At 36.9% G+C, this 22,863-nt stretch overlaps 2 protein-coding genes across 3 annotated transcripts in view; both read left to right on the forward strand.

Annotated features, from left to right (window-relative positions):
* ano1a (anoctamin 1, calcium activated chloride channel a) overlaps positions 1-15,362 on the forward strand; it is a 36,876-nt gene extending 21,514 nt beyond the window's left edge. Inside the window, exons 12-25 of one of the 2 annotated variants that reach the window (XM_053513255.1) lie at positions 3,018-3,178; positions 3,532-3,614; positions 4,313-4,390; positions 6,051-6,125; positions 6,736-6,937; positions 7,398-7,509; positions 9,663-9,720; positions 9,873-9,973; positions 10,222-10,364; positions 11,094-11,246; positions 11,741-11,793; positions 11,933-12,117; positions 13,294-13,399; positions 13,507-15,362. In XM_053513255.1, the coding sequence (XP_053369230.1) occupies positions 3,018-3,178; positions 3,532-3,614; positions 4,313-4,390; positions 6,051-6,125; positions 6,736-6,937; positions 7,398-7,509; positions 9,663-9,720; positions 9,873-9,973; positions 10,222-10,364; positions 11,094-11,246; positions 11,741-11,793; positions 11,933-12,117; positions 13,294-13,399; positions 13,507-13,719 (1,723 nt within the window). In that variant the 3' untranslated portion in view covers positions 13,720-15,362. Of the gene's footprint in view, positions 1-3,017; positions 3,179-3,531; positions 3,615-4,312; positions 4,391-6,050; positions 6,126-6,735; positions 6,938-7,397; positions 7,510-9,662; positions 9,721-9,872; positions 9,974-10,221; positions 10,365-11,093; positions 11,247-11,740; positions 12,118-13,293; positions 13,400-13,506 lie in introns of those variants that run through there. The other variant, XM_053513254.1, reaches the window with a different exon arrangement.
* A 1,546-nt stretch (positions 15,363-16,908) lies between these two features.
* Positions 16,909-21,373, forward strand: fadd (Fas (tnfrsf6)-associated via death domain). The gene is made up of 2 exons (XM_053513256.1): positions 16,909-17,529; positions 20,971-21,373. Exons 1-2 carry the CDS (start codon positions 17,238-17,240, stop codon positions 21,249-21,251), a joined length of 573 nt encoding a protein of 190 aa, XP_053369231.1. The 5' UTR covers positions 16,909-17,237; the 3' UTR covers positions 21,252-21,373.
* Positions 21,374-22,863: the final 1,490 nt, after the last annotated feature.

A 22,863-nucleotide genomic window follows, 5' to 3' on the forward strand; every position in this document is an offset into this window, starting at 1 on the left:
CTCTTGAGCTGCACTTAAGACACAGATTAAATACATGCGAACGGATGCCTACCGCTGGTACCCTTTTATCGTCTGAAGCTTTCAAAGCAGCACTGAATACTTCTTTTACTCTAACAGTAATGCATTATTGTGCAGGGAGATTGAGCATACAGAGACCTACTGCACTAAGAGCTTATGTGATTAATTGTTTTCTATCAGGCCTTTCTTTCTTTTTCGAAGCTTATCCAGATAAAGGAACACATTAACGGACACTAAAGCATTTTAACAGACCCTAAGACAGCAAAATATATGTGTAATCTAACACATTGATAATATTGCATATTGCAATATAAAATTATTGCAGATATTTGTAAGTTGTCAAGTGGAATATATCATCGCTAGTGAGGAAAAAGATTAATACATTTCACATATATTGTCTGATAAATAATGTGTAACATGACAAGCATTCAGGTCAAAGTGGGACTTTTGATTGTGCAGGATAACAGAACACAGTTATGAGAGTAAATGCTACCTTTATTTCTTTACACAATCCCCTGCTACACTTATCCCAGTGTTATCACTAGTGCTTGTATAGCATCAAGGCGGAACTTTTTCTCACTGATCGGACTGCCCGCTTCATGTCTGAAACACCGGCCTCCCAGGAACCCCTTTAAAGTCCAAAAATGTGAAAATGGACTGTACAGGAAATGTCACAATAACTCCTAGCCCAAGATAGCTGTCAAATTTTTATGATAATTTCATCACAAGTTCTAGTTTGAATTGAAGACACCCTTATATAAAATCAATATATAACACTGTACTACATTATTGTATGGCAATAGTTGTATGCCAAAATAGTATATTGCATACAGGCGCATTGACATCAGAAACAAAGATGGGAACAAAATTGTATCATATCTATAATCATAATAATAATGCATTCATATATTATGAACAATTTATTTATGTAAAAGTATGTATAATAATAAATATAATGCATAGTATTTTGTAGTATATCAGATTATTTCCTTATAAGGGGAGCTTTTTAACATTAAATTCAGGTCAGTGTTTTTGTCCTGCATTCGCTTCTTATTTGCATTTGCATTTGCATCCATAAGCCTGTGTGGACAGTGATGGTCAGGGACACGAGTTTGGTTTAGAAACCCAAGAGTCATAAATCTTGATTTAAATGCCTTGAGTTGAGAAAAACATGCATAATTAGGATATCCAATCCAAAAATTCAAGAGAAGAATTTCATCGCCTGTTGTCATAACATATTAGACTGAATTAGTAGTAATTTATTAGTGTTATTCCCACATAAATAAAAGACATAGTTAAATGGAGGAAAAACTAAACAAAATTGTATCAAGTAACCCAGTAACATACAGAAAATTCTGTTAAACTAAAACATGGCCATGGCAAACGGAGTCAGTAATGTTGCATTGTAGGTAAAAGAATTAGCCCAAGTCAGCTAAAGAAAATAAACTTTAATGCAAGTTCCCCCCGAATAATGAACAAGTCGCCGCATATAAGCTGTGGCACTTCCATTTGGTATCTTGTGACCATGACATCATTTATGGCTAATAAAAACGTGGTGTGATTTCAAAAAATGAATTCCTGGACTTATTTGTGTCAAACGTTATTAAGTTAATAACAGAAGTTTAGAAAGGGTAACTAAGGTCATTATTATTTCATCCAAAATGCACAACAGACTTGTGCAATCTTTTGTCTTTATTAATACGTTGAGTGCATTATTAGGGCAAAATAAGCACAGACACTTAAATGTTGGTTATCACCACTTATTCAATGTGTTCTTCTGGCTACTTGTAATATTTCTTCCCAGGAAGAGTATAGGAAATTCAAAGATGTGTCATGATAGGAGCAAATACTAATTAACGTTCTTATCTTGGACCAAAATCAAATTGGTTAATAAAGATAAATTAGCAGAATGGAAAATATAATGCGAACTGCAGTGTTTTCCATAGAAATGATGTAATGGCATTATATATATATATTGGGGACATAACCCCACAGATCATCTGGGGGCGTGCTGTAGTGGCCGGCACCGGGACATTGGCAGCGAATCCTCTGTGTGCTGTGGGGTGCAAGGTGGGGCATCCATGGATTAGTCTTATTGTCACATCCCATGAAAGCTGGGTCAGAGGCCTTGGGCTATGTGCCTGCTGGGCAATGTGCACTGCGAGCTGTGGTGGATGTTTTTTTTTATACCTTACCATGTTCACCATTTTGAATGATAATCAATGTAATGTGATGCATATACTTTAGAAACATACTGTATGCATTTATTGTATGACTGAAAGCTTGATTCGTGTTTGTGACTTGGGAACATCTCTGGTAACATTTGATTGAACTGAGAGCTACAGAAACAGAAGACAGTCCAATCCCTCCTACAACCCTAGAGCAAACAATTAAATACTTGACATTTTGTATTTACTGCGATGTGTCATACTTTAATCCTTTTGTTTTTGCAGATTTAACGTCATGTAATGAACTCTGTCTGTGTTTCATGTTAAATGCTGCAAAGAATGCATATACTTAAGAACTCTGCTAATATGACTTGGTCAGAGTCAGAGTCAAGAAGTAACAACTTTGATTAAAACAACAACTTGGGCTGGCTGTGGTTCTCATAATTTTGGATGAGCAAAATCCAGTTCAGATAAGATAAGATAAGATAAGTTTTTATTGATCCCGAAGAAAATTTTTTCTCCAGTAGCTGCATATTAAAAAGATACAAATACCATAGGACAAGAAAAAAACTGATATAAATAAAATAAAAAGAATAAATAAATATATATACTGTAGAAAAACTAAAAATGTTGCTATTGACTGTACAGTCCTATGATAAAATCTTCACACTGATTATACTGCATGTGTTAAAATCTGCCTAAATGCGACTGCTACTTCTTTTACATCTCTTTTTCACAGTTTACATTTAAAACAGTAGCTAATGTTACAGTCATTTTCGGGAAAGCAATACCATGTTGCTGATCTTCTGTCCCATTTCCCGCATGCTTCAGTATGGAGATCTGTGATTCAAGGAACAACATCACCATGTGCCCACTGTGCGATCGTGTATGCAACTACTGGAAGCTGTCTGAAGCCTGCGGCACCGCCAGGGCCAGCCACCTGTTCGACAATATGGCCACCGTCTTCTTCTCCATCTTTATGGCGCTCTGGTGTAGGTGTCTTTCTAACATGGCTTTTTTCGACATTATTTAAAATGATTTACAGTTTTGGTTGTGGAGTATTTGAAAACAATTCTATTTGCAGATTAAGTGGGATATCATCCATTACGTTTTTTACTTTCTTTTACTTTTTCAAGCTTTTGAAGTTCCTTTTAACTTTAACCAAAACCTCCACATTTCTTTCGCTGATGATACACGTTGTGCGGTTTTCCATCCATTTATAGCATAATAATCATGATAATGCTCCATTACCATCCGTTTTATGATAAGATCGATACTAAAATGGGCTAAAGGGACTAGCTTGTGCAGTACCACAAATTGAATTTGGCGTCTTTGTGTTTCGCAGCCACGATGTTCATGGAGCACTGGAAGAGGAGACAGATGAGACTCGATTACATCTGGGACATGACAGGCATGGACGACGAGCAGGTTTGTTGTGCACTCTGACACGATAATTGAAAGTCCAGATTCGAGAATGAATTTGATGCTTTTCACCAACCAGTCATTTTCAGCTGTTGATTTAATCCTGAAGCGATGTCTTGTCTGAGGAATGAAAGCATCTGATAATGCTTAATTTTGTTTGTGTGTCTTGTGCAGGATGAAAATAAGGTTTGGATTTATGATATTGAATTCTAACACCGCTCGTAGTCATTACATAGTAGCTCGGACACTTACTCTCTTGTGTCTCCATGTCCAGTCACCATATTGTGTCGTGTTTTTTTTTCTTTTTCTTTTTTTGTTCTGTGGCCTTTAATGTTTGTTTGGGGGATAGGTTGCACCAAACCTCCACACTCCCAGTCTAAATCGCTGTGTGGGTGTTTGGAGGCCCCTATTCTCCTGCGGCCATGGTCCAATCCCACTCACTTTCCATCATCTGTCACCCAGAGCACTGCACCGTTACCTTTACCGATAAAACACACAGAGAATGCCACCCAGAATAGCTGCACTGAATGTATAGTGGATGCATTTATGTTAGTGTCATGCTCACTAAATGCTAACACAACGCTTTTGGCAGAATTCCTCCTTCAACCTTGTCATCATGCACTTGACTCTTATACCAATCACTCCTTTGGATGAGCTGGGCATCAAAGCCTTATGCATGTTCTGAATTGTGCTGTCATCTGCAGAGCCAGCCGCGGCCAGAGTATGAGTTCAAGGTCAACAAGAAGAGGCAGAAGAAAGAAATGCAATGTGAAAGTCTGAAGGTGAGATCTCAGAACTGTTGATATTTAATATTTATATTAAATATATTTAATATTTATATTTTCTTTAATTTTCGGGGATTTAAGGTCAGAGCATCTTTGTCAATAGTGGTAACACTGATACTACTACTACTACTAATAATAATAATGATAACATTATATTCAATATATGAAGGGCGTTCGAGCATATCGGGATTAAATTTCACATGATCAAAGGCGTAAAAACAATTAATATTTACAGAAGAGATCAAGGACAGTACGTCGATGAGACTCTTAGCCGAAGGAAAACATTTGAATGGTGCAAAGATTTTAAAAAGGGACCGTAAATGCATGAATAACAAACCCTTCCTGGGTGGCTCTGAGCCCACTGCAGTCGTTCCTGTGAATGCTTTTAAGGAAAAATTAGCCTGGTTTGAGAAGTTCTCATATTGCTCACCGCACCACTTGCACGTTACAGGAAATCAGCTGGGAGTTATTGCCATTAAAGTAGTTCTTGGGAGGCCAGTGTTTCAGACTTGAAGCAGGCAGTCCGATCATGGATCCTCCGTACTGAGAAAAACAAGCACTTGTGAAACACTGGGATAAGTGCATTAGTGTAGCAGGGGATTATATAGAGAAATAAGGCGAGTTTTTACTCTCATAACTGTTTGTAATTCGGCACAGTCAAAATACCTGGTTGGACTTGAACACCCTTTTATATTCAAAACAGTGTTAAACTGTATTCTTTTATACATTTGTTCTAATATTAATTCATATTTATATATAAACCAAAGCTACTGGACATCGCATGTGCTGGATATATATGTATTATGGATATATAAGTGTCAGAATGTGTTAATAATAATAATAATTACTATTATTATTATTATTATTATTGTTATTAGTATTATTATTATTGTTATTATTATTATCAATAGTAGTGGTAGTAGTCTGAGTCTTCACATGTTTTTACTGAGAAGGTCTTTTATGGCAAAAGAGTGTGCTTCTCCTTTCAATAAAGAAATTGCGTAAATGCATTAAACTATTAAAGCAAAATGGGTTTCTTTTGCCACTTTTAATGATTTACTATAACAGGTATGTAGATATTTTTTAATCCAAAACCTCAAATGAAAATTAAGCCTGAACTAAAAAAGGAATATAACACCACAGACATTAAACCATACTGTGTTTGAATGAAAAAGGTCTTAATGTAATATCCTGGCAGTGCATCTCTGACAGTGTTTAAATTGTAAATGACAAGCTTCCAGATGTCGAGCTCTGTGGACCCTGAATCATTCTTGCCTCTAAAGCTTCTTAAGCGCATTACCTTCCCTTCTTCCCCTCTGCAACCATAATCTTCGTTTCCAACTCTTTGATAAACTGATTGTGGCATATCAACTAGTCCCTTTCTCTTTATTGACTGTTCACTCTCTTGTGGTCAGAAAGTCTTCCCGTCATGTGCACTCAGATAATGTTTGATATAATTAGTTTTTATGCAGAAATTACTGTAGGGTGACTGCATGGTGAGTCCGGAATCTAGAAAGCTTCTGTTGAATCTGCCTAACTTCACTTAGTCTAACAAAGTGTTCTTGTCTGTGTGTCTGTAAGTGTGAGAGAAAGAGAGTGAGTGAGAAGTCTCAGTGCATCTGATGAGAGCTCACGCCTGATTTTTGTTCTGTTCTAGCATGGACATCACAAACTGACATGCAAAGACAGGATGCCAGCTTACATGACCATCCTTATCATGATGCTCTTTCTGGTATGTTAACCCTTCCCTTTGATCTAAACACACTTAACACATGCGTGTGGCCAAAAGTAATGAGACAGAATAAAATTCAATGTTTTAAACATTGGCATTTTCCAATGTTTAAAATTATGAAAATCAAGGTCATAAGAATGATTTGTTACTTTGTGTAATGAAATTGCTATACAACAAACAATATTTCGTATAAAATCCTTTATTCTTCAACATACAGTCAAAAAGACGCCTGCAATACTCTGGTATCAAGTGTTCATTCACTGCCGGCTTGATTGCTTCCTGAGGATCATGTACAGATTGATGGTTTCTTTACTGCTGCTGCCTTTTCCCACCATTGTCCAATAGCTTTCTATTGGGGTTAGGTCTAGAGATTTTTTAATTAGTGACACCTTTTACATGCACATGGAGAACTATTATATACATAATAAATGGCATATGTTGTCTTAATACTTTTAACTAGAACTGTTAACTATATTATTTGTATTTGGATTTAAACTTCTGCATATGATACAATATCAAACTGGTGATTTTTCCCTATAAATCTGTATATACAATACGAGTATAGAGCTGTTTTGCACTGTTTCTACCCATCAATATGTGCCCTGTACAGATTAGTTTGACCTTCGTCATCGTATTCGGAGTCATCGTGTACAGGATTTCTATCACGACAGCGCTACACATGAGCGCCTCCTCTTCCTTTCGTTCAAACATTCGGGCTACGGTGAAAACCACGGCCGCTGTCATCAACCTCATCATCATCATCATCATGGACGAGATCTATGGAATGGTAGCACGCTGGCTCACAGCTCTGGGTGGGTTTGAGATCTTCTTCCTCATGACCTGCCTGCAGTGATATAGTAATACCCGATTTGAAAAATTTCATTATCCTCAGTTAAGCTTTTTCGGAATAAAAAAACAAAAAAAATTTACTCAAGTAAAACACAAGTATTTAAGTATAAGCGTGTATATGTATTAAGAGTGGGCATTCAACTGCAAGAAAGATTCACGAAAGTAAAAGACAGCTGCCTCAATTTCAAATCACACTGTGACTTTAATTACTGATAGTAAATTAGTAAGTTTATAAAAGAAGCATAAGCTCTAGAAAAACCTGGTGTTGGTGGAGGCGTCAGGTCACAGTTTTAATGACTATCAAGGACCCAGACTTGGGATTTTAAGCTTTAGACTTGACTTTGGACGTGACTTAGAAGTTTAATCTCATTAAACAGTACAGTCTTGTTAAATCTCACCTTAATCTCATCTGAAATTCATCAGAGGTGCCAAAAACAGACGCAAGCTTTGAGGAGAGGCTGATTTTCAAGGCTTTCGTCCTGAAGTTTGCCAACGCCTTCACTCCGATCGTCTACCTGGCTTTCTTCAGAGGCAGGTCAGAGAACTTGCCTATGTTTTTTCATGTCAGCTCAACATTTAATCAAAATTACAAGTGCTAAGATTACTTTAATTATAGTAATAAGTCTTTCTGCATACAGTACCCATGCATTGTGCTGTTAAGCTTTACAACCTTATACAATACACACTGTTTATTCATGCATGCCTGCCAACATTCATGCATTTTGCGATTGAATGTGACATTTTAAAATCAGCGTACATTTATATGAATTATCTCTAAAAATATGCCTTTTTGTCATCTTTTATACCCCCACTAAAAGCGATGATGAGTCAATCACAGTCTTTGGAATGACTGACAATTGCGTAGGTGTTTTGAACAACCTCCAAACCGCATGCATGTTTTAGCAGGTTCCCCGCATCTCAATTCGACTTTCTCACTTGAAAGATGGAGCCGTACTTTCTCTTCTGGTAAATAAGGAATGATTTCACCTCACTGAGGTGAAAGTGATTCTGTCTGTGTATCTTTGGCTTGGCTAACATTAGACAAATAGCTTATTTGCATAGCTATCATTAGGTAACTAAGCTATAGTATTCGGGATGCCATTAAGAATTTTTTTGTGAACATGACATTTCAAAAGAGTCTAAAATTCTGACTGAGAAAAAAGGTTAGTTAATAGGATATCAGGGTAGTAACTAGTATGCAGGTTTATGTTAACAGCGGTAGTAAATAAAAAGCTGTTTTGTTAATAGGTAGACACTATAACAATTACATGCACACATTCTTATTCATTGCTTTACATGAGAATACTTTTGTACTCTAAACCTTTCTACTTTCCTGTGTGCCAAATTTTCATGTTTCAACATCTTAGCTAAAACTAGTGTAATGAGCAAAAGCTTTTTTCTCCTCAAGAGCCTTGTCTTTGGTTGTCCAGTTCAATTAACTGGATTGATGGGTCAGTTTTTGATTCAGAATCAATTCACACTTTATAAATTATAAAATTAAACGTTAAATGGTATACAGTTGACAAATTCTTTAAAAATATATCACAGCTTTTCTTTTATCTTCAAGAAATACTCACATTTTTTAAGAGTATTCCTTCTTCTTTATTTGAGTTTATGGGAAGTTAGTGAAATTCTGCCATTTACTAGACTAGGAAAAAAACTTATCACGTTGTATTGGACACGACATTTAAATCCCCGGCAATACAAGTTGCACGGCATTTCCTTCCATCCGTCCATCTAGAAACCTCTTTAGTCCAACTAGGGACCATGGAGGCCAATAGTAACCATTGAAAGCCAATTAAGACCATTGCATTTATTTGTAGGACCATGGTGGGACCTCTGGTCAACCGGGAACGCCAATTAGTCTAATCTGTATGTTTTTGGCCCGTTAAAGGAAACCAGAGAACGTGGAGGAAAACCACCAAGCACAGGGAGAACATGCAAATTCCATCCATCCTGTTGATGCAAGGCGACAGTGCTAACCACTAAGCCATAGTGCCGCCACACAGCATTTATGTGTTCATTAAATAGTTTTAGTGCTACTTAATGTTTCAAAACCTTTTACATATATCTGCTTTAAAAAAAATTAGACATTAAACATCAGTGCTATTGAATTAAAAATCACAATGCAAAAATGTAATCGAATCATCGTGATTTAAATGATTTAAAGCTCCAGGTACAGACCATCAAAATCATAAGATAAGAGTTCACACACACACCAGGTTCTACAAGCAGTTTGTTTAAGGACAATTTTCAAAATGGTGGCACAGTGGTCTTAGCGGTTAGCACTCTTGCCTTGCACCGCCAAGGTCTGGGTTCGATTCCAGTCTGTATGCATGAATTTTGCATGTTCTTCCTGTGCTTGATGGGTTTCCTCTGGGTACTCCGATTTCCAACTACAGTCCAAAGACATGCAGATTAGTTTAATCCGCGTTCCCGAATGCGCGTGTGAATGGTGAGTGGTCATGCCACAGTTGTTAAATTGGAAAAAAAAACAAAGGTAATCATCATTGGCCTCCATGGTCCCTAGTTGGACTACAGAGGTTCCTAGATGGATGTAATATATGATAAGGTACAGCGGGACTATATATTAAGTTTTTTTTGTTTTTTTCCTAAAGTTGGTAAGTCTGCATTAGTGTGATGACTGCTAAACATTTCTTACTTTAACCATATGTGCAATACCTACAGGCTCATTGGCCGGCCAGGCAACTATTACTATGTAATTGGGAATTACCGAATGGAGGAGGTATGTGTTTTTTTTTATAAAGCAATTATGAGCTCTTTGCATTTTTTGTAGATTGTATCTTAACCCAGACATTATTTCGGTTAAATCATTTAAAATTTGAGGTAATGTTACTAGAACGACTGTGATTTGTCTGTTTTTTGCACCTGCTGTAGTGTGCTCACGCTGGCTGCCTGATGGAGCTGTGCATTCAGCTGTGCATCACCATGCTTGGCAAGCAGCTTATCCAGAACAATCTGTTTGAGATCGGCATTCCGTAAGTGTAAACCACTGTGTATGCAAATACATACATTCATACACATGTAGCATCATTAATATGGTGAAGTTTACAGTAAGAAGACCTTCATTTATTTAATCTTATTCATTTCAAAAGTCTGGTGAAGAAACAACTGCTTTTTTATAACAGCATTCCATGTTTTCTTTTTTTATTCTTTACATAATGAAATGGAAATGTATAGAGCCATGTATATCAAACAATTAGTTATCTGTATATTTCCATTTTAGAAAACTGAAGAAACTCTTTCGCCGGTGTAAGACGAAAAGAGACTCAAAACAAGAAGAGGAGTTTCTCAAAACCCTGGCCCGACATGAGAAAGACCACTTCCTCACCCCTTATGTTGGCCTTAATCCAGAGTATATGGAGATGAGTGAGTCACTTTACACCCACCCACACACACACACACACACACACACAGACACACGCACACAGAGATAAGAAACAACTGCAATATGGACAATAGCATTTCTAGTGATTTTTTTTTTTTTACCAAACCTTATTTTTATTATTTGTTGCTTTATTATGTCCATCTGTGTCTAAATATATTTTGTTTTGGTGGACAGGGAATGTAGATTTTTATATTTTTTATTATTATTATTATTATTATTAGAAAACACAGGCTGTAATGACTCAAGGCTATTGAGTCAGTGTCTGTACAGCACATAATCTCTTCAGTCTGTCCTCAGTTGTCCTTTACATCTGAGTGGATTCGGATGATTATCTAACCCAGACAGAAAATACCAGCTTACTAATAGCTCTGGAAAAGCAAGGTTGTAGAATCCAAGCCTCGTTCTCGCTTATTTCTCTATCTGTGCTGCAGCGTGGGCTGGCCTTCTGCTAAGAGACCGGCATTGTGGGTCCTGCAGAGAGGTGCGAGATTCAGTTGAAAAAAAAAAAAAATCACTCAGGCGAGCAAATGCTGCTGCCAGCAGATTTCAAGTTGCATCTGAATTGTTGTGGGGATCTGTAGACTTGGCCCTGTAACATTTCGATCTCTCGTCCTGGTCATCTCATTACCCGCACTTGATTTACTGTAAAATTCTGGATATTTTGGGGAGCTCTAATTTACATTAATGTTGAGGTTTATGTGTTCATCTAGTGATCCAGTTTGGAATGGTGACCTTGTTTGTGGCCTCCTTCCCTCTGGCTCCTCTGTTTGCGCTCCTGAACAACGTTTTCGAGATCCGCCTGGACGCCAAGAAATTTGTCAGCGAGTACAGACGTCCCATCGCGGCGAGGGCTAAAGATATTGGTATATCTTTCTATCTTTATATTCATATTATGATATCTGTATATTGCCATTCCTCGTTTGATTTTTTTTTCAAGGGAGTAACACAAAGGTAGAGTTTCTTTACTGTAAATATGGTCTGAAGAAAATAGTTGCGGGTCAGCACAAGATTGTGGGTGAAATGTCACAGCCGAGAGAACGTGGTGCATAATCGTTGCTAGGTCTTTTTGCCTGAATCTGAGACAAAGCTTCATCTTGTCTGTTTTTAGCCTTTTATCATTATTTACATAAAGCAAAAAAAAGGGTCTAAGAGATCAGCAGCACAACGAAAACCACGCAATACTGGGCAGCTTAAAGTTTTGCATTTTAATCTTAAGGCTGATGAGTGCATGTTTGAAGCTAAGCTAAAGCCGTGGCTATACTTGAACTCCACCTTGTGGTGATTCTCTTATAGTCATGTGTCATTTGTAACGTCTATTAAGTAGTCAACTTATTATATATTTTTTTGTCTACTTTAGGCATCTGGTACAACCTTCTGAGAGGATTGAGCAAAGTGGCGGTCATAGTGAATGTAAGCCAATTAAATCTAGTCGTTATTAAATTTGCCTTTTTGTCTTGTGGTATCTAATCAGAAATTGTCTGGTTTTAGAAATATGTAGGGCTTCCTTTTATATTTCCACTGCTCTTACTGTTGGCTTGTTTCTTCTCAGGCGTTTGTGATCTCCTTTACATCGGATTTTATCCCTCGACTGGTTTATCAGTACGTCTACAGTCCCGATGGAACGCTGCACGGCTTCATCAACCACTCCCTCTCCTATTTCAACGTCACCGACTTTCAGGAAAATACAGGACCAGTGAATCAGATATTTCTGGACCAAAAAGTGGAAATTTGCAGGTGCTGGCAGAAATGGTTCAGTTCACAATGACAACCTTTACTGCTGTATTTTAGTATTGCAAAGTATTGCTCTGTTTAATTTCTATTTTTTTGTACCACAAATAGCAGTTGATGATATTCTGACTGCTGTTGAGTTCAGGATTCTGATTGGTCAGAAAGTGTTTAGTGATATAGTAATAGCTGTACTTTAAATCACAGCCACGTATTAATGTGTTTGTTCTAATTTATCACATATAAGTACAAAGGAACTTGTATAATAAATAATTAATTGCGAGCATAATTCGTTCTGGAAGTGTGCTTGTATATCGAAGCACTCATATATTAAAGCAAATAAGAAACAATGGAAACTCTGATGATTCGTTCCATAACCCAAAAATATCTATATAAAAATAATTTTATAATTAACCTGCACTGGAATCCTCTTACTTTTTGCATGACTTTAACAACGAACCTCCCTAGTGACACTCGCTTTGGCCTCTTTTTAAGAATTTTGCAGAAATGTGACGTTGCATTAAACAGTCCTTAAACAGAATCATCTCCCGCACTGCTACAGCCTTTTACTTTTTTAAGTAAAAAGTACTTTTTTAACATAAAATATGGAAGAAGTCTCCACTGTCCGTTATTTGGAACAGACATAGTTTTCTTTAAACTAAAAAATTAAATATAAAAAAACATAATATAATTTGATAATATTGTTCCATGTTTAGAAAAGGAAGGAATAAGTTAATAGTAACCTAAAATTTATAAATAAATTTAACAAGTAAGCCTAAATAGGCCTTTGCACATACCATGACTTAATCCTACAGGGTAGAGGATTAAGAGCCAGGGTAGTTGGCCAGCTTAAGGCCAGGAACTTAGATAAGATCTTCAACGAAACTTTAATGAACATAATATTATACATGACCTCTACAGCTGCACTATACCAAAAATGAGTAAAGCTTTTGGTATCTATGCTGGCTTACCACACTGGTTGTATTCCTGGGGCAAGTTTTGGATAACAGGGCAGGCCAGGGCAGTGCAGGCTCTTGATGGCCCTCTGTGAACCTTATGTTACATAGCAGCTGTGAGGCCATCTGCACAGTCTCATAGTATAAGTATGGGTGTTATTAGTATATAATTCATTTCTAACACACAGCAAATTTATTCTGATCTTAATAATATAAATTCTGTTTTTAGGTATAAAGATTACAGAGATTCCCCATGGTCAGATACCCCCTATCAACTATCAAGAGAATTCTGGAATATCCTGGCAGCACGGCTGGCATTTGTCATCGTTTTTCAGGTGACTGAAAAGGGTTCAGCTCGACTTGTTTAAAATAATAATTAAAAAAAAGTCAAGAGCATGTTTTTCCAGCTGAGTTCTGAACTTGTTTTTTTATTTCTTCACAGAATGTGGTGATGCTAATGAGTGACTTTGTGGACTGGCTAATCCCAGACATCCCGAAAGACATCAGCTTGCAAATGCACAAGGAGAAGAACCTTATAGTGGAGCTCTTTATGAAGGAGGAACAGGGAAAGAAGCTTAGGGGCAAGCGAAGGAGCAACACCAGTCCCCCGGTACGCTCTTCAGCACCTGCGGATATACAAATCAACAACCACTAGTAGATTCGCCCAAGTGAGGAACGAGAATACATCTATCCCTACAGCACATCAGAAGTTTGTACGAATCATTATGAGTCAGCTTGTGCGAAAGTCTAAAAGTTACAAAGGTTTAGGGCAAAATGACACATTAGCAGTGCAGCTCGCCGACTGGAGCCATAGGAAAGTACAAGACTGCCTGATTATGATCACAAGAGATGCCCCAAGACTGCCATATATCTTGCAGCTTAGCTTTTTCTGTTGTCTAGGTTACTTTGTAAACTGAGTAAATGAAATGCAGAGACATCTCTTGGTTGGTTGGTTTGTTAGTTTTTATTAATATGCAAATTGTTAACGTTTTTACTAATTTACTGTTTGTGTGTCATAGGAAAATTTCTATGTAGTCATTGTTGATGTTTGTGTCCTTTACTGGAATACGCTTTTTTTTCATTGCTTTTATATTAATTTTAATTAAACCATATTCAACAAATATTCAAGTTTTTTTTTTAAGACATTCTAAGAAAAATTAGCACATCCTAATAATGGCATTCAAATTTTTTCACAGCTGTTTTATGTCTTCATAATACTGTATGTATAGTCTATTATAAAAAATAGATGCCTATCAAAGTCATGCCTGGGAAAGTCACAGTTCGGGAAAAAGGATTGGGAACTAAACGTGCACCTTTTGTTTTTGTTAGCAAATAAAAAACTGTGCATTGTTATATAGTGCTGGGAAATGCGAAAGGAAAAAAACATCCTGGCCTCTTAACATTTAGGGTAAAACATTACTGACTGATTCTGACTAACAGGAATAAATAACTAATTTATACTTTTGACAGCAAACTTGAAATATATTATACAGTAAATGGTTGCAGTGCATTAAAAATAGTTTTTTGTTTTGTTTTGTCGTTTTAATACATTTCAGTAGTAAAATACCTAATCTCTTTCAAAGGGTATACTAGACTAGATGGCATTAAAACAAATAATTACACGCATGAATGTTTTTGTACTGCTCAAAATGTGTCTGCTGTCTTTTTAATAAATATTTTCTGTATAACTATTATGTTTTTTGTGGTAGAACATAGTTGACACTAAATTTGCAGCTCGAGGCCTTAACAATGCAAAGTGTTTGTTGCTTTTTTAAAAGACCCTGCTTTGTACTTTGTCTGACTGGGTGGGATCAAATCTCAACTGGTTTGATTCAGAGATATTTACTGATGCTTGACTCTTCGGTACTATACACGTGTCTAAAGTCTCATCTCCTGTCTTGACTGTTAAAATTGCATGTGTATTGCTATGTCTTGTAAAACTTGCACTTTTAGACTTGTATTCAAGTTTTATACATTTTTCATTTGGAGTCATCTCAATAAAATTAGCACGTTCTGCATTTGCTCAAAGTTAAAGGAACAGTACTGACTTGCTCAAAGCATCTTTTTTTTTTTTTTTTCTCAATTTTGTCACTGACGTAGAAAATATATAAACTACATCAAGGACCATTTAAGGACTGTTACTTTACAAATATAATGTACTGAATGTCCACAATAGCTTGTCCTCTGAGAGAAAGTAATGAATGAAGTCTGTAAAAACTAGGCTTAGAACTAGGCTTCTTTAATATGGCAACAATGCAGATCTGTTACCATTAAATAAACTTGCTATAAACCTCTGAATTGTATTTTGTGTTTTTTGGGTTACTGTGTGAAAGATTCTCTTACAAAATAAAACTATAAAAGGAGCTAAATAGAGGCAGGGGTAGTTCAATAGGTTAAGTTGGGTTACAGAACAGAAGGTCAGTGATTTAAATCCCCAGTTCCACAAAGCCGCCACCAATTTACCCATGAGCTAGGCCCTTAACCCTATCGATGCCAGGGGTGTTGTATCGTGGATGACCCTGCGGTCTGACCTCCAAGGTGGAATATGCAAAGAAGAAATTTCACTGTGCGGTAATGTATATGTGACAAATAGAAATGTACCGAGCTTTAAGTTTCTAAGATTCTTCTCTCCTGATTATAATGGTACAACAATGCCTGCATTTACTTGGAAGATTTAAAATGTCCTACCTGGAAAACTTTTACCAATGTAGCACCCAAAGAATCATGTGGACTCAGCTATCCACCTTGGAGATCATTAAAATAAACACTGTCTGCAAAGGGTGAGAGAGATTATCAAAGAGACCTCTCACCTTAATTATGGATCATTCACTTTTCTCCCATTAAACAGACTGAAAAATTACTTTTTAAAATATATGTGGCTGGTAATGTATCAACCAGCTAATCATGGCATGTTAACAAATACACCACTGCACTGAAACTTTCTGTCTATATTGCACTGCTTCATTCATTGTCTACCTTCTGAAAAAATCTTCCGTCTTCATGTACCATATTTTATTTGCAATCACATTTTACCACACACCACAGTCACACACACACACACTACGAGCGATTTGGGAATGCCATTCAGTTGAATCTGCATGTCTTTGGACTGTGGGAGAAAACTGCAGTATCCAGAGGAAACTAGTGATGGGAAGTTTGAATCATTTTAGTGACTCGGTTCTTTGAATCTCGTTCATCAAAATGATTTTTTTAGTCATTTAGTTCATTTCGTTTTTTTGATCAAAAATAAAATAAAAAGGTGCATTTTGAATAAAAAAGACTCCCAATACGTCTACATACACATATTTAGCTGTAGTTCCAGTAATGAAAATATTACAATACAGTTAAGGACATATTATAATAAACAGAATGAGCAGCTCACCTCTCATATCTTCCAGTCAGAGTCGTTTGTTCTTTAAAATCTATTGAACCGCATAGCGTCTATGGGAGTCACGTGACAAAAAACTCGGAGTAGAAGAGTCATTGAGAAAGAATCGCTTAATTCTGTTTCCTGTACATAACCTACGGAGGTTTTGCGCATGCGCGCCCAGTAGAAAAAAACAACAAAAAAAACACGAATCGTTTATGAACGACCCATTAGAGGAAACCCACTAAGCATGGGGAGAACATGTAAACTCCATGCACACAGACCCCAAGGCGGGAATCGAACCAGGAACCTGGAGGTGTATAACATTTTGAGAAAGATCGTAATATGTCACCCCAGTTTGATTTCTCTTCTATACATGATCAGAAGTGTTTATTTCGGTTCAGTTTGAGTCACTTGACAGAACGTTGACGTTTCCTAGTCATGTGACTTGGTCCGCCTTTCGGAAAATTTCGTGCAAAAAAAAAAGTGCTTGACTGAAATGAGGTGGAGCAATTTACCGGAAACTTACTCATTTTTCATTCAAGTTTCATTTTTGACTACCTGAACACCAGACATTTTTCGTTATGACTCGTTAGAAAAGATACTCTATCGATATTGCTTTCTGAGCTAAAAAGGATTTTTTTTTTGTTGCTGTCCTAGCGTGTGATTAGGGAACTTCTGAATCCACCACTTAAAGCGAAAGCGGAAATGCCCGGTGTGTGTGTGTGTGTGTGAGATAGGTAAAGACGAGTTCAGAAGTTGCATAATCGTCTTATCTTAACTGCTGAAACACACATACACGCAAAATGGATAGGTTTAAAGTTATGCTGTTGGATATATCCGAAAGACTTGGCCAGGACAATTTAGGGAAACTCAAATTTCTGTGTAAAGAAATGATTGGGAAGAAGAAAAGTGAGGAGATCACCAGCGGCATCCAGCTGTTTGAGTGTCTGATCGAAAGAGCAGAAATCGCGCCTGACAACACTGAACTTTTGAGGGAGCTCCTCACTAACATTGGCCAACAAGCTTTAGTGGAAAAAATCGACATTTACGAAGGACAAGCCGTCTCAGCGGATTTACCGGACGAAGCGGAACTAGGTTTGTGATCTGTCAACTTCATATCAACACGGCGATTTTTAGGGTGAACACTGCATGTACAGCCTAGTGGCCGTAAAAGTCGCCTAGAGTTCAGGCCACAAAGTTTTAGGTTAGGTTAGGTTTTAATTTATTGTCGATGTGCAAAGTACATGTACAAAATGTAATGTACAGAAGGTTGTAGGATATGGTATATATATAAATATATATATATATATATATATATATATATATATATATATATATAAATATAAATATACAGTATAACTGTGCAGCCACTGGATAGCAGTGGATAAGTCATTAAGTTATCCTGCTCATATAAACACAATATCGGCCAAAACAAAGTGTTGGTGCTGATTTTTTTATTTTTTTTATGGTGTACGTATAATACAGGAAATGTGTGTGCCAAAAAAGCTACTTGTGAAGTTTATGCAACATGGAAATGGCGAATCTTGCTTCCCAAAAATTTCTTAAGGTTAACTTCAGATGCTTTGAGGGAGAATTTTAAATGTGCCCACAAAAAAATGTGCTTTATAGCATTATACTGTCTTACATCAAACAATAATAGTTTAAAATGCAAATGATTCTTATTTCTTTATGAGTAATGATACTAAAATTGGTGTAAGCTTTTAAAAGCATATGACCTGTAAAAATTGTTGCTTAAATTGCTTTTGGTAAAAGCTTAAAAAGCTAAATAACCTGTAGTGACCATGTCTGACCATGTCAAATTTATATTGCAAGATCTTAACAATTTTGCATTTTAGAATAATACACTTTTTCAGGTTTATGACTTTTCATGTGAAATCTAAATTGGCCGAGTTTTATCTAAATGACATTTAAGATCATTAAAATATTTTAATTAAAAACAGATACAGACACTATATAAAAGGGCATGGGATTGTATTGTTTTTTTTTCCTCTGGTAAAAATATAAATGTGCATGTGCATATCTAAAAGAAAAGCATGAATCAGGAGATAAGAAGCATAAAGTATTATGAAAAAGTGTTATATGATCTTATCTGAAAATTCACTTCTTTTTTTTGTACCTAGGTGAAACATAGGTCATATACATACATATATGACTACCTATATGATACAGTATATACTAGGGATGGGAATCACCAGAGACCAGTCGATACGATATAATTGTAATACCTAGGTGTTGATTTGATTTGTATTGTGATTTTATAAGTATCACGATTTTATTAATAACCCGATTCGTTATACAGTGGAACCTCGGATTGCAAGTAATTCGGTTTGCGAGTGTTCCGCAAGACGAGCAAAGATTCTTAAGAAATTTTGACTTGGAAAATGAACCAGGCTTGGTTTACGAGTACCACATACATTTTTTATCTCATTACACATCTGAACAGTTGAGGGTTAAGAACCTTGCTAAAGGGCCCAACAGTGGCAACTTGGTGGTTGTGGGGTTTTAACCTGGGATCTACCGAACCGTAGTCTAATGCCTTAACCACTGAGCTACCCTTAGTTCCTGGCTTCTTGTTTTGACGCCAAGCGTCACATGATCACAACTGAGCTAATAGTTTTCTCTCTCTTGCGCTGCGAAATTGTGGGTAATCTTCTCCCCTGCTCAATCTTAGTGGTGGTAAATTTGTTTTATTTTTACTTTATATTTTGTATTAATTACTTTTATGTATTAATTTTTTTGAGCAGTGAACGGATAATTTGAGTTTCCATTATTTCTTATGGGGGAATGAGTGTTTTGAAATAATTTGCTTGTACAGTACTACACAGTAGTACGCCATGCTGCATGCCAATATATGAACACCTGTAGGATTATAAATGAACTGCAACAATTACCACAAGTGCAAACATATACAAATAAAAAATTGAGACAGTTACAGTGCAGTAGTGTAGTGGTAAACATGCCATGATCAGCTGCTCAGTGCGGTAAGAGTCACAGATCTGTTTGTGCGGGCGCTGAGGCAACTGTAGCATCTGCCCAAAGGGAAAAGGGTGAATAGTCCATGATTGGGGTAAGAGGCATCTTTGATAATGCCTCTCGCCCTTTGCCGGCAATGTTTCGTGTAAATGGTAGCTGAGTGCCAATGATTTGTGGGGATGTTTCACAAGCGCTTTGCAGCCCGAAGCAGTGCATCTGCCGTACCACCATAAGACACAGTTTGTGAGGATGCGCACAATGGCACAGCAAGTGGTAAACGTTGGACTTGAAGTGGTTCACTACATAATTCAGTTCACAACATATTAATTACTTTCCCCTTGTCCTAAAAGTAAAACTAACTTCTTAGTGAATAAAAAAAACACAACATACAGGAAAACTGCACAGTAAAACATGGGAAATCATTTTATACTGAAATATATATATGATCTACTGAAAATGATAATTCCCGCTGCTAATTTATTAACTGTCGTTGTGTTATTAACATATGTTCTGTGAGAAGTTGTGGTTGCGTGTCACATTGACATCACTGTGGGGACTAACACAGCTACAGGTAAAGAATAACACTACAGTGAGCGCTTATTAGTTTCATACTGTATAACAGCGCGACCTGAAGTGTGTTATTCCACTTATACTACAGAGATCTGTTTACAATTGCAGCGCTTAATTTATTAAGAAATGACTTAATGAATGTTATTTTACTTTCATGAGACAATTATGTCAAGGCAAGTTAGTACTTATCATTTAAACAATCATTCTCTCTCTCTTTCTCTCTCTCTCGCTCTCTTTAAAAAAATGCAAGGTGCCAATTTGTCCTGAAGCCTTACCTGTATAAAAAGCACCATAACACACTTAAAAAATTTTTATACTCAAGCCGTGGTTAAGTGTGTTAAGTGGTTAACGCTGTCGCCTTGCGCCGGCAGGTCCTGCGTTCGATTCCTTTGTTAAGTCTGTGTGCATGGAGTTCTGCCCCTGCTTGGTGGGTTTCCTCCATGTTCTCTGGTTTTCTCCCACAGTCCAAAGACATGCAGATTAGGCTAATCCATGAGGTCACGAAGAATCGGACACGGCCAAACGACTAAACAAACAACTTTCAAAATCAGCAGGGTAGTTAAAAAAAGGGCACGTTAATATAAGCATCATAATAATTGTAAATATTAATATAAAATAATATCATTTTTAAGTTTTTCACTAGCATTTAACAATGTATGGTAAATAATTAGTGCTTTTTGACCAATCAGGTTCAATATTTCAGCAGCGTTCTAGTATATAAATGAGCTTTAGAACTGAAAAAGCCTTTCTCAGCAGTGTCTCTGTTGTACTCAGTAATGTGGGTAATTAAATAAATAAATAACCTGTCCTCAGATTTGCAGCTGAGCTCTTTATTCATGTAGTAGGTTTACGTTACTTTTCATAGAAACCTGCAGAATCATCCAATAAAATTTATAACACAACCAGACAACTTTCAAACTCTTACGCACACATTAAGATTTCAATTCAGTTTTTTGTCTTTTTTTTTTCTAGCAAAAATCAACTGTGCGATAGAAGTGATCGTAAAGGAGCTGGGAAGGAGCTGGCTTCGATATGGACGCAAACTGGGAGTCCCTGAGGCCAAGCTGGAAGGCATACAAGAGAAACACCCTCGCAAACTGGAGGAACAAGTGAGAGAACTGTTTAAAGAGTGGAAGAAGATGCGCAAAGCGGAGGGCAAAGTGGGCGACCTGATCAGGGCGCTCCGAGACTGCGGCCTCAACTATACGGCTGATGTTGTGCAGAAAGAGCTCCAGAATGCTAATATGCTTTAAAAAAATTTAGTCCATCTGTTTTTCATGTTCATGCCTGTTAAATGTTTGTACATGTATTAGCGACATTCCATCACATTGTCTTGCAGTTCCCCAGGATAAATGTAATTCCATAACACTTCAAAAAAACTCAGACATAAATCTTTGCTCAAGTACAGACAGGGATTTGTATGTGTTGTGCTGGTCGGTAAGCTGTGAATCAAGAAGGGTACTTTTGTGATTTTTTTTTTTACCCCGGTGGAACATTATAAATTAGGCTAAAATTATAATATTATAAAAACATTAGACAGAACTAATTATCTTAAAATGGTAACAGCTCACTCTGTAAATTGGAAATTGTGGCATTAGATTAAAAAAAAAGTTATATTGTTCCAAAAGAATTGAATGTATTCTTATATACAGTATGGCATGTGTATGTAAATAAAAGGAGTACATATTTTCATCATAGTCTGAAACCTTGAATTCCTCAATAAAAAAATGACACTTCCAAGAATTTCAATTAGATCCCAAGCTTAGAGTACTGTCCCGGCGATATTTCACATTATCCTTGTCCAAACTGCCCCTCAACGTGGACATACAGTATGCTGTACATGTAAACGGTTGTCCTACGATAGACTGGTGTCCCATCCAGGTGGAATTCCTGCATCATAACCCGTGAACGAGGTTCAGGCTCCAGAGCCACCTCAACTCCGACCAGGCTGTCGTATTATAAATAGGAAATGGAAACTTAATAGCTTCTTTAAAATTAGTCCAATTTTTTTTTTAACTAATTGGAGAAAGGTATTATGATCATACTTGTAACAGGTTACTTAATGTGTCTGTAATATGTAATTACACTCATTAAGCAAACCTTAAAAATGTCAGGGCGTAGACCTATTATTGTTGTTACTAGGTACACGTACATTGTGTACCAACACACTGCTTGTTGTTGCTTGTTGTGTCCTGGCCTGGAACACAGTCCGGTCTGTACAAGTTAAATTAATTACAGAAATTACAGTAAGTGGTAAATATCCTCAAAAAGTTGATTTTTGGTAATTCAATTCAAAAGTGAAACTCATAATATAGATTTCTTATAAACTGACTGGTGTATTTAATTTGGATGATTATGGCTTACAGCTAATGAAAACTCAGTTTAATATCTCAGAAAATTTGAATATTGTAACAAAGTTTGATATTGGAGACTCATGGTGTCACACTCTAATCAACTAAATACACATGCAAAGACTTCCTGAGCCTTTAAATGGCCTCTCAGTCTGGTTCAGTAGGCTGGCTGTTCACAAAGTGCTTTATCCAAGCACTCTAGTATATCTAAATGCACTCTCCTATCTAGTGCTGCTGATAACCTGAACGGCATCTACGCTAATTCTTTTCCACCTGTTCTTCCTTCCTCTACTCATCCCGGGGCATCTGGAGATTGTGCCAGCTCCAGTAGGCAGAGGCCAACCCTTTGAGGATCTTGCGGCATCCAGAGAAGGACCACCCCCAGCTGGATTCTTCTTTATGATGGTTTTGATCTACACATGCTGCTTCTGAGCTTCCAGTGATCTAGACCTCGTTCTGCCCTCTGCACCTGTTGACTCATCCCTGTGCTGAACTGGACTCCATGATAACTTGG

The sequence above is a fragment of the Clarias gariepinus genome, chromosome 15 (assembly GCF_024256425.1).
Source record: "Clarias gariepinus isolate MV-2021 ecotype Netherlands chromosome 15, CGAR_prim_01v2, whole genome shotgun sequence".
In the NCBI taxonomy this organism is placed as follows: domain Eukaryota; kingdom Metazoa; phylum Chordata; class Actinopteri; order Siluriformes; family Clariidae; genus Clarias; species Clarias gariepinus.